The sequence below is a fragment of the Molothrus aeneus genome, chromosome 1 (genome assembly GCF_037042795.1).
Source record: "Molothrus aeneus isolate 106 chromosome 1, BPBGC_Maene_1.0, whole genome shotgun sequence".
Taxonomy (NCBI): domain Eukaryota; kingdom Metazoa; phylum Chordata; class Aves; order Passeriformes; family Icteridae; genus Molothrus; species Molothrus aeneus.
This window is the reverse complement of record NC_089646.1, coordinates 58,289,040-58,305,731: the sequence shown is the minus strand read 5'-3', so window position 1 is coordinate 58,305,731 and position 16,692 is coordinate 58,289,040. Positions and strand designations below refer to the sequence as shown.

The 16,692-nt window shown below is 36.8% G+C and overlaps 1 protein-coding gene across 4 annotated transcripts in view; it reads left to right on the top strand.

Annotated features, from left to right (window-relative positions):
• Window positions 1–16,692, top strand: part of GOLGA4 (golgin A4) — a 77,540-nt gene that overhangs the window by 18,253 nt on the left and 42,595 nt on the right. For all 4 annotated transcript variants that reach the window (XM_066557642.1, XM_066557627.1, XM_066557635.1 and 1 more), the window contains exons 3-8: window positions 6,748–6,813; window positions 7,906–8,220; window positions 10,248–10,295; window positions 10,684–10,740; window positions 14,365–14,463; window positions 14,984–15,122. In XM_066557642.1, the coding sequence (XP_066413739.1) occupies window positions 6,748–6,813; window positions 7,906–8,220; window positions 10,248–10,295; window positions 10,684–10,740; window positions 14,365–14,463; window positions 14,984–15,122 (724 nt within the window). The remainder of the gene's footprint in view (window positions 1–6,747; window positions 6,814–7,905; window positions 8,221–10,247; window positions 10,296–10,683; window positions 10,741–14,364; window positions 14,464–14,983; window positions 15,123–16,692) is intronic.

Sequence of the window (16,692 nt, the reverse complement as noted above, 5' to 3'; positions counted from 1 at the left end):
ATCAGTACAATTCTGAAATCTCAAGCTGTAAGGAAATTGAACTTTGAACGTAGGTATGTGAGTATAATCATGAGAGGAATATTTTTGTCTCTCAGTTACAGCATCCTAAATGCATTACATTACATTAAATGTATATATCCAATTTGAATTCAAATTCCAGTCTCTTGGCTTCATGTTTTCACCTCTAGGAATTTATATCTCTTCTTAGATACTGACTTGATAAAATGGTTATATTCAACTTATGGAATTTTTATGAAATAGTCTGCTAGTAGTTTAAAAAACTGTAAGGAATTTTTAAAAATATAAACAGCATTCTAGTGTATAATAGCATCAGATGATAAATAGTCAAAAGCAAGCATTTTAGATTATATATAACTGAAATACTGATAGAATTTTTAGAACAGTGAGTTGTTAATGAATAACTGAGAGCAAATAGGGCTCAGTGATACATGAAGACAACTCATCCACAGAAGTTAAAAAAAATTACAATAGCAATGCCTGAAACATAATTTTTTATCTTGGACTAAACTAGGATCTTTTAAATAGTATGCTTCTTTTGTTCTAAAGAAGTTTTGATCAAAACTGTATTTTGGCTGTTCTGAAATGATCTAGTGCATATTTTCTAGTTACATCCTCCCTTTATTGATATCTGTTGTCTCATAAACTGCTGTTTTGTTTTGTTATGTATTTAATAGCATGGAAAAATGGAGTAAAACTTTGCGATGTTCTTTATTGCTTGATTTATTTTCATTTTCCTCCTTTTTGCATTGAATAACAGCTGTTAGCCGGGATGATAGCAGAACCTGCTTTTCTCTCTGAGTATACTGTCTTTGCTTTGGATCCCACCAAACAACCTAAGCCACAGAGTGATGGTGTGGTGAGTCCTCCCCACCCCTCTTAGTGATGCCTTTAGCAGGTGGAGGAGAGTAATGTACTAGAAGGCAAACTTACTTGCTTATGGCTTGTTCTCACAAAGACCTCTGTCTTAACTATTTTGTTGCTAACCCTGCACTAAATTTCACAGAGGTAGTAGGTGATAGCTCCTGGCTGGTATGCTGGTATGATATGAATTTATTGTAACATAAAAAAATTAACATATTTTTTCTTATACAGGCAACAATACACAAATTTAAATAACTGTTGCACAAGTTTGTATGTGTGTTGCATAGAAATTTCCTCTTCATATTTATGTATATCTGTATGTATTTCAAGATAAATGGATAGAATTAAAATTGGGATTGGTTATGTGTAAAACTTACATGCTATTTGCTGCTTACGGTGAAATATAGCATGTCATTTACTTCTAATGGTAGCAGGAAATAATTATTTCACATAGACACATAAATTAATCTACATCTAGTTGATAACCTGACAGTTATTATTGTGAGGATGAATAGTCTTTTTTTAATAGTTAGATTTTACTTGAAATATATGTTTCTTTGCCTGGAAATGTTTTCTTCACTATATATAAGTAGAGAAGCTCAGTGAGAAGTGGCAAGCAGTGAAGAAAAGGAAGCAGGCATAGGGAGGAAGTCAGACTTCTGCTTTCTGATATAGGCACATAGAAGCTGTATTCTTCTTGGCACAGGACAGGAATGGCATTTTTCACATGCTTTAGAGGCATGGCATTCCCAAGTCCATAATTGATTTAAAGCACAGTAATTTTTAGCATCCCAGCTCATTGTTATACTTCATGATTACTTTGTAAGTACTCTTTTCCTGCTCATGGTTTAAATTGACCAGTCACTGAAAGCTGTAACAGGATCAACATTTAATAACCACGACATAGCACAACACACTTGTTGGACTTGTCTCTCTCTCAGGCAAAACAGTGATTAAAATGGTGGTCCCAGGAAAGTGTATTCTGGCCATATTCCAGGTCTAGTAATCGTTCCTTAAAGATTCACTGCAAATTTAAGTAAGCTTTGTTAGTTTTCACTATACAACAGAATTATCGCAAAAAAAAAAAATTTCACGTAACTGTTTGTGTGAGTGCTCCAGTGTTGTCTTTATATGATCTTTTAGTATGCACTTTAGTGGCATATTCAGTGGCTCGCATATTTATATGCAAGACTCCAGTAATGAAACAATTATTGTTAATGTGTTACCAATGTGTACTAATATGTTACCTGCAAAACTCATTTTGTTCTCAGAACTTCTTGAAAATTCTAGGGCAGTACTCACAGTAAGAACTAGGAGAGGGAGAAAATGTTTAAAGATAATAGGATGACTGATTAAAAAATATATTAAAGAAACACCCACATTATATATTTTACAAAACCTAGGTACAGTAAAAATACAAGAGAGGAAAGTTTCACCAACACGCACAAATGCATATTAATTCTGCTAAAACAAAACAGTATTTTAGTTGTATATGTGATCTGAGAGTGAGCAGCATAAAGAAGTGACTGTAAACGTGGATTTTTTTGGCATAGATGAAGTTAGTATCAACTCTGTACTAGCTAAGCTGCAAAGGTTTTGTGCATGAAGAAACAGTTAAAAATATTCTTGGACACAGTGGTTTTTTTAAGGAAAAATAAAAGGAAAATGAGGGAAGAAAGCATTAAGCTCTCCTTCCTTTCTCCCTTCATAATTACTCAGTTTTTGAATACTTGAGAAAGTATTACTATTAAAAGCAGTAAATGTTAAAATGTTTCTAAATAAAAACATTTAAGCTTTCACTTCTCAGGCTTGGTAATCTATTTATGCCTTTGAGAAAAAAAGTATCATTTTGCATTGCAGAAATAGGGAAGTAAGATGATGAAAAATGTTAGTGGAACACCCTAATGTGCTCCAGTTGAAACTGAGTTCTGATTTATACATCTTCATAATAAAAAGCAATGGTTTTGTTAGATATTGTAAGTATAGCTCTCTTTGGATAGAGATATGGATGTTATGTTCTATGAGTTTGTGGAGGAAAAGCTTCCATTGGTCTCCAGAAACCCTGATGTAACTGCTGGTTTTAAGACTTACAAAATGGCTGCTTGTGCTCTGTGAGTCTAATTATGCTGAAAGCTCTCTTCAGGCTTATGAAAGGCTCAGGCTTTTAAGCTTTTCAAAGCCTCTTGGATCTATATTTAAATATAGCAACTTCCATTCATGCTTACCATTCAGTGTGTAGATACCCAAATACAATCCTTTGCCTTAGAGCACAGTGATAGAGACCTTCAGCAGCCAGATACCTATGGTGGTCCATTTTTTATATGAAAGATTACTAATTTATCCCTTTTATTATTTATGCCAATAGAAAGTTTAACCCCAAATCTTTTGTTCCCATAGATTGTATAAAAATGCCTGCATAGTGAGTAGGAAACTTTTAAAAGTGTCAGCACTAGTTTAGCTTTGAAATTACATTGTGAAGGATCTTTATAGGTCTTTAAATGGTAGCTTTTTAAAGCATCTTCACAGAAAGAAACAGTATCCATGGGTTCTATATTCATAAAAACCTTATTAAATTTAATAAATCTACTTAATCTTATGTTTTAAAATAGATGCTAAATATTAAATTGTACTTACAAATTACATGCACAAACCCTCCAGACTTTCCTTTAACTCTTCTTCATGTGTATCAGAATACCTGATTTTTGAAAGAAGTATATTTAGTTTGTAAGTCACAGAATCACAGAATTAAGTAGGTTGGAAAAGACCTCTGAGATCATTGTGTCCAACCTATGACCTAACACCACCTTGCCAGCTAGACATGCCACTAAGTGCCACATCCAATCTTTTCTTAAGTATCTCCGAGATGATAACACCACCACCTCCATGAGCAGCCCATTCCAATGCCCAATCACTCTTTTTGTGATGTCTTGGTAAAGTGTTTGTCTTCCTTTGTTGTCAGTCCTATAGTAGCATAGCAGATGCTTTGTAAATTATGAAGCAGAAGATAATTTTTTATCTGAATTATCTTATTATTAACTTTTCCTGTTAGGAAAAAAAACAAGAACAGGTAGTGGAGCCAAGAATACAGTGTAGAAGTGCTTCAGTTTAAAACCTTTAAAAACTGTTAATCCACTAGCAACAAATTCACTGCCACAGGATAGTGTTCTGAAGTAGAATGCAGATTTTGTTCAAGCTAGGTGAAGCACAGTTTCCAAATCCAGACTTCTTGTATGGCTTGTTTTGTTTTGTCTGCATATGGGTAACTGCTCAGTTCTCTGGTTTCCTTAACTATCTGGATTTCTCTTTGTTCTGTGTTATTTCTGTACTACCTCAAATCTGCTCCATGTCCGACCTTTTTAAAGCGCTTTTATCATTCCTCTGCCACATTAATGTTAAGGTGTGCTTATTGGCATATCCTGATAGAAGCTGTGAGTGTGATCATGTAGGAGATATATATATACAAGGGTGATTGTGACTGAGATTTCAGTTCTACATACACCTTAGATTTTGCAGCTTGCATGTAACTGTCAGGGTATAGCTTGATTAAAAGTTGAGAGTTACACTGCTCTTAGGTAAATTTACGCATATTTTGTTTGATATGCCTCAGTGTTTCACCTCTGTTGAAAAAATCCATGTCCTAGATGGTTTCTAGCATATTCTGCTAATTCAGTTGGACTGGATTTATACAGCAAAAAACCATCAGGATGTGTGTAAGTTAGAATCATAGAATATCCTGAGTTGCAAGGGACCCACAAGATTGACGCAAGTCCTACTCCTGTCCCTGCACAGTACAGCCCGAAGAATCACACCGTGTTCCAAAGAGTGTTGTCCAATCACTTCTTGAACTCAGACAGGCTTGGTGGTATGACCACTTACCTGGGGAGCCTGTTCCAGTGCCCAACTACCCTCTGGGTAAAGACCCTTATTCTAATATCCAGCATAATCTTCCCTGACAGAGCTTCATGCCATGCCCTTGAGTCCTGTTGCTGGTCACCAAAGCTCCTGCCCCACCACATCCCCTCATGAAGAAATTGTAAACTGGTTTGAGGTCTCCCCTCTGTCTCTTCCACGATGAGCAAGCCAAGTGACCTCAGCTGCTCCTTGTACAGCTTTCCCTCAAGGCCCTTCATCATCTTTGTAGCCCTTCTTTGGATTCTCTCTCATAGCTTTGTATCTTTCTTATGTAGTGGCACCCAAAACTGCACACAGGGCAGAGCAGAGCAGGACGATCCCCTCCCTTGCCCAGCTGGTAATGCAGTGCCTGATGCACCCAGGACATGCTTGGCCCTCATGGCTGCCAGGGCACTGCTGACTCATATCCAATTTTCCATTGACCAGGACCCTCAGGTCCCTTTCCGTGGTGCTGCTCTCCAGTGTCTTGTTTTCCCCAGTCTGTCCATACATCCAGGGTTGTCCCATCCCAGGTGCAGAATTTGGCATTTGTCTTCATTGAACTTCATATGGTTGCTGATTACTCAGCCCTCTAATTTGCTGAGGCCCCCTCTTCCAGGGCCTCTCTGCCTTCAAGGCAGTCAACAGCTCCTCCCAATTTAATATCATTGTCAAACTTAGTGTACCTTCAAGTCCCACATTGAAGTAATTTATGAAGATGTTGAAGAGCACAGAGCTGAGGATGGAGCCCTGTGGAACCCCAGAAGTGACATCTCTCACCAGTCTGATGTCCCCCCATTCACTCTAAAGCTTTGAGCCCAACCCATGAGCCACTTGCTCATGCACTACATGATGTGTTTATCCAGCTGCATGCTGAATATTTTGTCCAGGAAGGTCCTGTGAGAGACAGTATCAAAGGCTTTAGTGAAATCCAAAAAGATTACAACAAGTGACTTCCTTTGCTCATCTCACTGGGTAACCTTGTAATAAAAGGAAATCACATTTGGCAAGCAGGAGCGTCCCCTTATGAACCCATTACTGGTTGTGACCAAGGATTGTTCTGTCTTGAAGTTGTTTTTCAATAACTCCCAGAAAAATCACCATAATTTTACCAGTCAATGAAATGAGTCTAAGAGACCTGTAGTTTCCAGGGTCATCCTTCCTGAAAATTAGGACTGGGTTAGCAAACACCTGAACACAGGACACAGGAAAGGCAGGATAGACAGGCTAGGAACAGAAATGTCTAAACTCTAAAAAAAACCACCAAACCAATAAAAAACTCCCAAAACCCAAACCAAACAAACCAACCAACTCCAGACTACTGTTTTTTGTTGTATTGGTTTTGTTATTTTGGGTGAAGTTTTTTAATGTGTGTGTGTTTTGTTTTCCTTTCTTTGGGAATGCAAAAGTTTTGTTAAAGATATATTTTCTGAAAGTCTAATTTTCTTTCCATGCTTGTTGGAGTTATAAACAGTTTGTTACCAGCACTTCTTTTCCAGGTTGTTTCTGCCCCCTCAATGCACTGAAACAGAGAAAGATGGTGTTACAGCCAACTCTTACTCATATTGGCTGTAAATACTAGTAATTAGTATTTACTAATTACTAGTAAATACTAGTAGTATTTACCAGTAATTAGACTTTTCCTGCTATAATTTTGTCTTTTTGTTGTGTCTTTGATTTGTCCATAAATGTTATATAAATAATCATTATGACTTACTTAATTGGAGATGTCCATATTTGCAGATGTCTCATACTAATCCATGCACACATAGCTGCTTTGTAGTTCTGCAATTGCAGCGTTCTGTTTTGAATTTAACAAGCTAGCCTGTTTGCATGAAGACATCTTAATAAGCTTTCTAAAGAAGGTACTAAAAACAAAGGCAAAGAAAAAAGCACAGATGCTGTTTCTAGGGAACCACAGAATTACAGCCCTTGTACTCTGTTTCTTCTAACAGTTGTTTTTACTTCCCGTAGAACTTGAATAAACAACCACTTCCTGGATCCACAGAAAACAATGGAAGTGAACCTGTCTCTCCACAGGTATGTGGATGGCATGGGAGGTTTGTTTCCTCCTTCACTGCTGTGCTGTCTTTGTGTTACATTGGTTTAAGTGCAGAGTATTTCTCTTCTGAAGTAGGGCTAAGTAGTTGCCTGTGAGGACGATCAGATATCTTATTTGTGTGTAATCCTATTTGCTGGTATTAAGTATTGTCACTGATGTGTGGAGCTTTTCTTTTTGTAAGGACTGGTTAGCAGACTGCCAGCATTGAGATGCATCTTGTTGCACAGCATTAAACTCACTTTCAAAAGTAGGGGGCCTATTGCATGCTTGGAAAGCTGAAGAAAAGAACTGATAGGCTGAAAATGTTGTCACTAGTGAGAAGGGTGCAGGTAATTTTTAAATATGTCTCAGGGAAACATTTAGCTTACTGAAGTGGGATTAGCAGTGGCTTCTGGCATGTGTCTCCCAACATCTGATTGTAGGGGCAACATCTTGCAGTAATGCTTTCACATCACTTCTGTAGCACCAGCAGTAAAGGTTACCACAGCACAGAATCTTTTGGTATAGAATGAAGTAAGTACTATAGCTGCATAAATCAATAATTTTGTTTTATGTAATAATCATAAAGTCATTTAAAATAAAAATAAGAAAAGGACTGTTCAAGATGGTTTGCTAGGACTAACTATCATACAAGGATCTCTACCATTAATTTGTTCTCTTAGTCATAGGAAAGTATCTATGTCTTTGAGATAAATCCAGTCTTCTGTGTAATACATTAAGAAGTGAGTCAGTTATATTTTTCAAGTTTGAGACAATAGACATTTATATTAGTTACACATTCCTCACTTTTTAGAGGGATTACACAGAAATACATTTTCCTAAAAGTTTAAATCAGAGCTGTAGTTTATTAGATTTAGTTGCTATCTGAAATTGTGCACATCTGGTAGTTGCATGCTTGATTTTTCTGCACAAGTAGATGATTTTTTTAAGGGAGTAGCCGCTATTTGGTGTCATGCATGTGTTAGACAACAGTAGTTTCTTTGCACAGGTCAAGTCTCTTTCCTGGACTTCAGTGTGTCTGTCTGCCTAAAAGCAGTGCAGAAATAATTACTTTCTTTCAATTTTTGCAGCAAAGTGACAGTCAGTCTTTTGCCCAGAGGCTTCAGCTTCGAGTTCCCTCCATGGAGTCTTTGTTTCGAAGCCCGGTAAAAGAGACCCTGTTTCGCTCTTCTTCTAAAGAGTCCCTAGTCCGAAGTTCTTCAAGAGACTCACTGAATCGACTAGACTTGGAAGCTCTCAGTCCCACCTTTGATTCACCTTCTGACATTGAAAGTGAAACTGAAGAGCCTCTGGGAAATATGGACACCTTCAGCAAAGAGCAGTTGCTGCAGCGTTTGCGTAGAATGGAGCGCAGTTTAGGCAACTATAGGGGAAAATACTCAGAGGTAGGCAATGTAACTGGTTTAGCTATGCAGAAAGGGGAAAGAGATTAAGCTAACAGGTACTGCAGCAGTGGACAATCTTTTTCTTTTCCTATTTGGAGCAAATGTTTAAACTTAAAACTAACATGGTAATTAACTTACTCTAAATCTAGTTATTTTTGACCTAAAAAGGTTAAGTGTTCTTCTGGTAATAAAACATGGAAATCTTTTTCTGCTTCTTTTTCTTCTCTTGTTTGTAAATAATTTCCTGATACCAGCAGTAGAGGTTAATTAACAGTTACTCACACAGAGCAGGCCTATTGAGATTTCAAACTGAAAGCATCTAGCAGAGGGTGAAGTTCACTACAGAGATGAGCATGACTTGTACTCCCGTGACAGCAATTTTTTTTTTTCCAACTTGTTCTTGAAATGCACAGTGTATATTCTAGCCATGTGCAATAGGCAAGCATTTTGTTTTCAAGAAACAAGTTCTATTCTTCATAATTTCTAGGTATTCCCTGAGAGGAATTAATTCAAACATCTTATTTTTTGGGTATTTTAGTAAAAACCAATTATATAAGTAGTTTCGCTACTCGTTTTCCAAATTATTGGGGAAGGTAAAGCTGTCAAATGGAAGGTGGTGTTTTGGTATTGGGTTTTTTAATTAGTTTTGGGGTTTTGTTTGGGTTTTTAAATTTATTTTTTTTTGAAGTGTGTGTTGTATTTAAAACTGGATGTTTGTACTGTTTTTTTACAGTTCTTTTAATGTTTGCTGCCCTCAAATACAAATTCCTGTGCAGACTTTTGTCAAAATCCCTGGAATCTAAAATATGTATACAGTGACTGCAGTATTCAGCATATGCCTGAAAGAGCAGTCCTCACAGTGATTTTTCCTTCACTTCCAGCTAGTGTAATAAGTATTTTTTTTAAGTTTGTGTAAATAGTAGTTGCTAAAATGAAAATTCTTCAGTTTATGGGTTTGTTTCAATGCTTTTTTTGGTTGTTTGGGATTATTTTTATTAGTGTAATCTGTCCACCAAGTCCTAACTTTCTCTGTCAAAAAGGCTTGGGTTTTTTCCTGGTTTTGTGAGTTTCTTCACTTCAGTTGAAAATAATTGTTTTGCTGGAGCTTGGAAGAAACTTGTTGCAATATATAATGAGTAATTAAGGCAGAAATATTTTTTCCTCTTAAAGTAGGATGCATAGTTAGCATCTCAAAAATATGGTAGAGGAAACCACACATAGCAGTTTTGATTTTCTTATAAGGGCAAAATAAATATAACTTTGAAATTAAAAGCAATTTTGAATTCTGAAAATGTTTAGTTTGTTTTAAATTAGAATTTGAAGATATATTTTGACTTTCTAGTTTCGGTGTTCTAGATTTGTTTTTCTTAAATTTTTCATCAATTTGAAAACACAGTGTTCTAATTTCAAATGCCATTATGCTACTTCACCATAATGCTACTTGGCAGTTGTAATCAAATATTTAGGTAAACTAAGGTGTACCGTTCCTCCTTTTGTAAGTTTACTGTGAGAAATGAAATACTGTCTACTTTCAGTCTGTCTTTGCTGGATATGTGCAAGGCATATGGGATGAGAACATTACACCTTTTTTGTTAAATTTAGAAATGTATTTTTTAATGCACACTTTTTGTAAAATCATTTTTGCTTAATCTCCCTGGGACATGTACTCTTACAAGTGGTCACCCCTGTGAGGTAGCTGTCTGAGATGTAACTTTCTGATACTGTTGGGTTTGACCCCCTGTGTTGAGGGGTGGTATGTGGTATGTTGTCTCAGGGAAGGGAAAACTGTATGAGTGCTGAGTAACATCATTGTTTTGTCATGCAGGCTTGTATTTTTTAAGACATTGGAGATATTTCATAGATAGATAAAGAAAACATTAAGAATATTTAAGTACATTTATATCAAAAGAAAGTTCTCAAGTGGAGCAAAGAGTTTGAAAATGCAGGTAGTGATACAACTAAGGAAATTATTTTGATGGCTGTATGCAGATGTATTATCATCTTTATATCCGATTTGTTTATTTTAGCTAGTGTCTGCTTATCAAGTTACCCAGCGGGAAAAGAAGAAGCTACAGGTAAGCATTACTTTTCATGTTCTCTTACCTGCATGCTTTTTTCAGTCTTAAAATGTGTAGTTACAATACAGATTTAATTTTCAGTGTGTTGTAAGTATGTAACAGATGATGATTTCTTAGCTGGGATTTCTAAGGAAACCAAGGTAAAATTAATTTTTCAAAATAACTGTGAAGTGTTGTACTCCAGCCTTTTCTGTTACATCAGCTGACTTCAGGTGATAGATTGATAGATTGCCAACCCACAGTTGGCAGTTTATGACAATACTTGCATATCAAGTGTAACTTGAAAGAGAAACAAATAATTACATTTGTGAGTTTTTTGAATTTATTTATCCATTTTAAAATTACATTTAATACACCTGATCTTTATTCTTCCTTTTTTCTTAAGAGCATTCTGAGTCAAAGCCAGGATAAAGCACTTCGCAGAATTGGAGAACTGAGAGAGGTAATTTCCTTTACTGATTGCATGTTTATGTTATATCACACCTACATAGGATCTTTTTCTGCCTAGCTTTTGACTTTTTTGTTCACAAAATATTTTCTATTACAGAGCAGGATATTTTACAGCTTTTTTTTTATTGTTGTTTATATGGGGTTACTCCTCTGTCTTACTTCCCATTCAGCAGCTTATTGCTATCCTCCTAAGACTGAGCAGTGCATCACCAACTGAACTACTTCTCTTGTTCATTGTGAAATAGGTAGAAGTGTGTGTGGTTCTTGCAGTATTGTTGGGCCCAGCCATAGATGTCCCTGTGCAATTTGTTGCTCTTCTATTAATGACAAATACTAATTCAGGCAAACACAAGTAGTAGGCACATTTTTGTAAGGATTTCAATGACTATCAAAAAAAAAGAAGATAATTAAAAAAAAATATTCTTTATCTCAGTTGTAATACTTACATTGTTTTATGGATTTTAGTATAGTTTGGTTTCAGTCATAAAATCAAGTAGGTTGTGTTATGATTTGCCTCCTTAAGTTATAGTGAAATTCAAAGGAGAAGCACTAGTGTATTTGGTATTGATAGTAAACACAGTGGACTTAAAAAACATGTATCGATGACGGGGCAGAACAGATTAAAAGGGCAAAATCAAAACCGCCATATTGTCAAACCCTGATGAAGCACAATGTGAAGCTGAAGCTGTTTTATTGCCTCAGGAGCTAGTGCAACACCAGATTTGGAGATGGGTGTGTAAGGGCCTCTGTCTGTGCTCGTAGATTGCTGGAGAGCTGGGTACCATTTAGCCCAAAGTCACAGGTTTTGTCTTATGACTACACATCTGCTTCTGACATGTACAATGCTGAGCAGCAGCACTGGCATGGAGGTTGCAGGAGCCATTAGACTGTGGTGAGGTCCCACCTTTGCCTGAAGGCAGACTTACTCCAGGCACTTGGGTGCTTTACCCATAGACAGGGACTGAGGCCTGTCCCCTTCATAGTGAGGGATGGTGACTGTGAGCTACTCCATGTGTGTACTCAAGGCTCAAGCTCACCCACAAGGACCTATCCCTGTGTCTAGTCAGGCAGCCAGTCATTTCAAGGGAGGTCACTGGCAAATTGCTGGGCACTCTTCAGTGATTCGGAGAGTAATTCAGGTGAGCATGCTGTGAATTGTGTGTGCTAGTGGGATGGCATTTTGGTTCACATCTGTGCTGTTTCTGCCCCAGCAGCTGAGAACAGTGGGTCAGGGCTGGGAGTACTGTGTTCATCTGGGCTATAGCCTGTGTCCAGACTGTCACGATGTCCTAAGCTAAACTATCAGTGCATATGAGGGAAAAAAACATTGCTTTACTGTCAGAATTGGCTTGCCAAGGTTATATCTTTTCCAGATCACTACAAGGTCAAATGAAGCAAGTTTTTTCTGTGGTAGGTCCATATCTACATGCTCCTGTAGGATTGGTTTTCCAGTTTATTCCTATTTGTTGAAGTCAAGGCCAATGTGGAGCAGAGTTAAATCTTTGGCATATGATAGAATTGGACCATGTGTATTTTTTTTTTTTTTACTTCTGTCATAGTCTTTGTGATTCATGTATGTACATAAGTGACACATTTATTTCTGTTTTATATATATACATTTATATATGTATATTTTGTGTAAAATTTAATTTCATTCTTACCAATCTTGTAAATTTAAAGATTCCTTCAAATCTAACACTGAAATTCTTTTTCATTAATTGATACACTTCAAAAAGTGTTTTTCTGATCTTTTGGAAGCCCAGGTGTTGCAGCATTAGGTAAAACAGACAACGAAGGAAAAAATTACAAATAAAATGGTAAGTTTCCATTGTGGAAGCTAACATGGTCCAAAGTAGTTAATTCATTGATGTAGTAATTCGTTATCAGAAATTAATTATAATAATCTTTTTCTTTATCATACAGTCCATTTTTCCCATAAATATGTTGAATCAGGCAAGTTTCTTCTAAGAGGGCCGTGTATGAGGAAGCTAATCTTCCTTTGAGGCTAAAATAACAGTGTGACACAGTCCCTAGAAATAAATGTGGTTTTACTTACCTTAGTTTACTCCTGTTAGGAGTAATTCCTCAAAACCAGTCTTAGAGCAGTCTTCAGTGTTCTCCTTCACAATACAGGATCAGAAGGGACTCTGAGAACCAAAGAGGACCATTTCTGTGTTGATTTCAATAAATCTCTTTGATACTTGTTCTCACACTGGCCTGCTTTGCTTTGTTTGAAAGGAATTGCTTCTAAAACTCAGAAGCACAGGGCAGAAGTGTGATCAGTAATTGCTGAGAACATGAGGCAATGGAGTGTTAAGAAGTGGATATAGTTGGGAAGAGAGTAATAGTTTTTGCAGTGATGCTTTCCCTCATCATCGTGCCTCTGCATGGCCCGGCAGGCTCAGCTCATACAGCTATGGTTTTCAATGCTGGTATCAGCCTCATCTGTGGCAGGGCGTTCACTTTTGGAGGTAAGGGATAGACAGCATAAAAACAAGATTTGGAGTTGGAGGAAAGCAGCTCAGGAAACATCCAGTGCTGTTTTGTCTCATTTGCTTTTTCATCCTTTCTTTATCTATCTATCGTCCTCTGTCTTTGCCTGGCTAATGGAACTCATGTTTATGGGTGGTTATTGTTTTATACAAGTGATCTTTGCAGAATAACAGTCATAGAAGCATTCTTTTCCTGGAGTAAATTATGGGGAAGATATCTATGGAGGAAATAAACATATAAATTAAAAATATTGAAAATTTTCTGAAAGTATTTGCAGTGCATGCATGATGTATGTGTGGTTCTGGTTCTCGGAATAAGCAGTTAGATGTGAATTAATTTAGGTACATGTATTTTCTATTAGAATTATACTTATTTAAAGAAATTTAAATGTTTAAACTTTAAAGAGTAGGAAGTAATTAAAAAAAAACTCCTTCGGGAAATATAAGACTCTGTAGATACTACTAAAGAATTTAGCCAATATCTACAAGCTTCTAAGAGTTTTCAGCCAAACAAATGCATATAAGTATCACTTAAAGCCACATACTTAAATTGTTTGGTATTCTCTGCCTTTCTCATTTGAGACATGCTTGTGGAATAAAAAGACCAATTTTCTTCTCTTATACATGGCATTTGTCATTTTTGGAATGGCGGCACATTGAATGAACATAATGAATTTTACATTTCTTCTCTTTATGTTGATTTAATCTGGTGGCAAAGTGAAGAATCTTCCAAAGTGCAGTTTTCAGCTTCCAGGAGAAATATGTGCATGGAAGAGAGTTTTTCAGGAGCAGGCTTGAAATGAACCCTATGCAAACTTAGTTTTAGGAAAAAGAATCCTTGATAATTTTCCATCAGATCTAGACTCTTGCTGTTTTAATCGTGGTATTATAATTGGATGTTCTTACTATATTGTGTAGAATGTTGTATGGTAAAAAAAAATACACTTTATTGTTATATTTTGGGATCACAACTATGAAAGAGATATTTTAGATGCTATTTCATAATATTTTCATAAGCTTTTTGAGTTCATAATATTTTCATAATATTTCAGAATATTTTCGTAAGTCTTTTGAGTTCACATTCATTGAGTTCACATTCATTTGAGATGTGTTTGTATTATCAGGAGCTCCAGATGGATCAACAAGCTAAGAAACATCTCCAGGAGGAATTTGATGCTTCCTTAGAAGAAAAGGATCAACTTATTAATGTCCTGCAAACTCAGGCAAGATAATTTACCAAACAGATGATGTTTAAAACTGCTCTTCTTAACTTTTCTTTTTAGCTATGTATTTCCTATGATGCATATCCATGTTTTATTATAATTGCTCTGAAGTTGAAAAGCATCTTGTGAATGTAGAATTTTCTGGAAATAAGTGTGTCTTTGTGGTAGAGGATACCTTGGTAAAAATCTCACTCATGTTAAATAGGATTGGCTGATTTTCACTTAAATACTTTTGTGATGTTTTTGTTATCAAGACATCAGCATTAGCAGATGTCTGACCTAAAATTGCTTTTGCAAAATTCATGTATTTTGCTTAATTGGTCTTTGTTTCTCTACCCAGTCTTTTGTTAATTGGAAGCATAATTCTGACTTCTAAAAAATGGTAAAAAATTTCAGACAGATTTTTCCTTTTTCTACTTGCTAATATCAAAATTAATTTAACTCTTCCTAGTTTTGAAGATTAAAAAATTATCTGCTTTGAATCCTTAGATTTTTTTAACAAAAAGAACATTTTGTTTAGGTGTTGTTGCTGAAACAGAGATTACAGAATGGTCAGATAGGCACTGAATTGCCTGATCAAAATGTCCAATCAGAACCACAAGTTCGAAGTCCAATGAAAGAAGTCAGTGCAGAAAATATTGTGGAACCAGGAAGCAACGGTAGGCATTGTGGCTTTTTCAAGAGATGTTACATTTTGGGGAATAAACCTGTCGTTATTTATGATGGAGTAACAATATTTAGGGCTGACCATGTCATAGTAAGGATAAATTTTCTAGAAGAAGACAATAGTTTTGAAAACCATCTGGCAGCTAGAGGACAGGATAATCCTTTTAAGAAACTAAATTTTCATAAGAATTCAGATCTTGTATGTCTTTCCTTTGTCAATATTGATAATAACATTGTAATTATTGCTTTGTTGGTAGGTGTTCTTACTATCCCAACTTAATGCAATTGAGAGATTCTGTCCCCCATAAGTGAGGACCTATCCCTGGAGTTTAGAGAGCAGATTAGTTGCCAGTCTTGTCTTTTTGTTTGTGAGTTTGGGGGTTTTTCTCTTGTTTTATCAGAAAAAAAGTAAAAACAAAGATCAATTTTGATATTCCTGCTATTGAATAACCTGAATATTCCTCACGTCTGGAGGTTGTTTAAATTAGTGGGCTTCTCAGTGTTGTATGTATTTGATTACTGAGCAATGGACATTATATATAATGCTGATACATAATAAAAGTGTCTTTCATTGGTACCCTTCATAAAAGGTAGGGTTAAGACAAAGGTAAACATACATCTTGAAATTATATTTGTTCAGCATCTGCTATGGTTTTTATATGCAGGGATGATAGGAAGTGTTAGGGGGGAGATGTTCTTATCTAGTGCTGTGGTTTTTGTACCGCTTAGTCAATAATGAAAAATTGTGATTCCAGATGTTTTCTGTGCGTGAGTCTGCTTCTGGACTGTAGTGTGCCAGGCATCCACCAAAGCGGCTCTCTCACTCTCCTCCACAGCTGGACAGAGGAGACAAAATTTAAAGAAGGGTTCATGAGTTGGGATAAGGCCTGGGAAAGATCCCTTACTAAATACCATCATTGCCAAAACAGGCTCGAATTATAGATATGAAGCAAATTTATTACTAATAAAATCAGAGCAGGATAATGAGAAGTAAAATAAAACCTTAAAAACACCTTCCCCCTCCTTGCCCCCCCGCCCCAGCTCTACCTCTTTCTCCAGAGGGTCAGGGAATGGGGGTTTATGGTCAGTTCATCACCTGTGATTTCATCCACTGCTCAGGGAGAGGAGTGCTTCTGCTGCTCCATTGTGGGGTCCCTCCCACAGGAGACAGTTCTCCAAGAACTTCTCCAGCCCATGCATCTCATGGGCAGCAGCTCCCTGCAAACTGCTGCAATGTGAGCCCATCCCACAGTCCTCCTCAAACTGCTGCAGCATGGGTCACTCTTCCACAGGGTGTAGTTCTTGAAGGACAGGCTACTCCCAAGTGGGCTTCTCTCTCCCATGGGCCTCCCACAGGGTCACAGTCTCCTCTCTGGCATCCACCTGCTCTGGCAAGGGCTCCTCCATGGCTTGCATGTGGATCTCTGCATCCCCTTGGTCCTCCATGGCCTGCAAGGGCATGGCTGTTTCACCATGGTCTGTACCACAGGCAGCAGGGGAATCCTAGCTCCAGTGCCTGGAGCACCTTCTCCTCTTCCTTGCTAATATCAAAATTATGTCTGC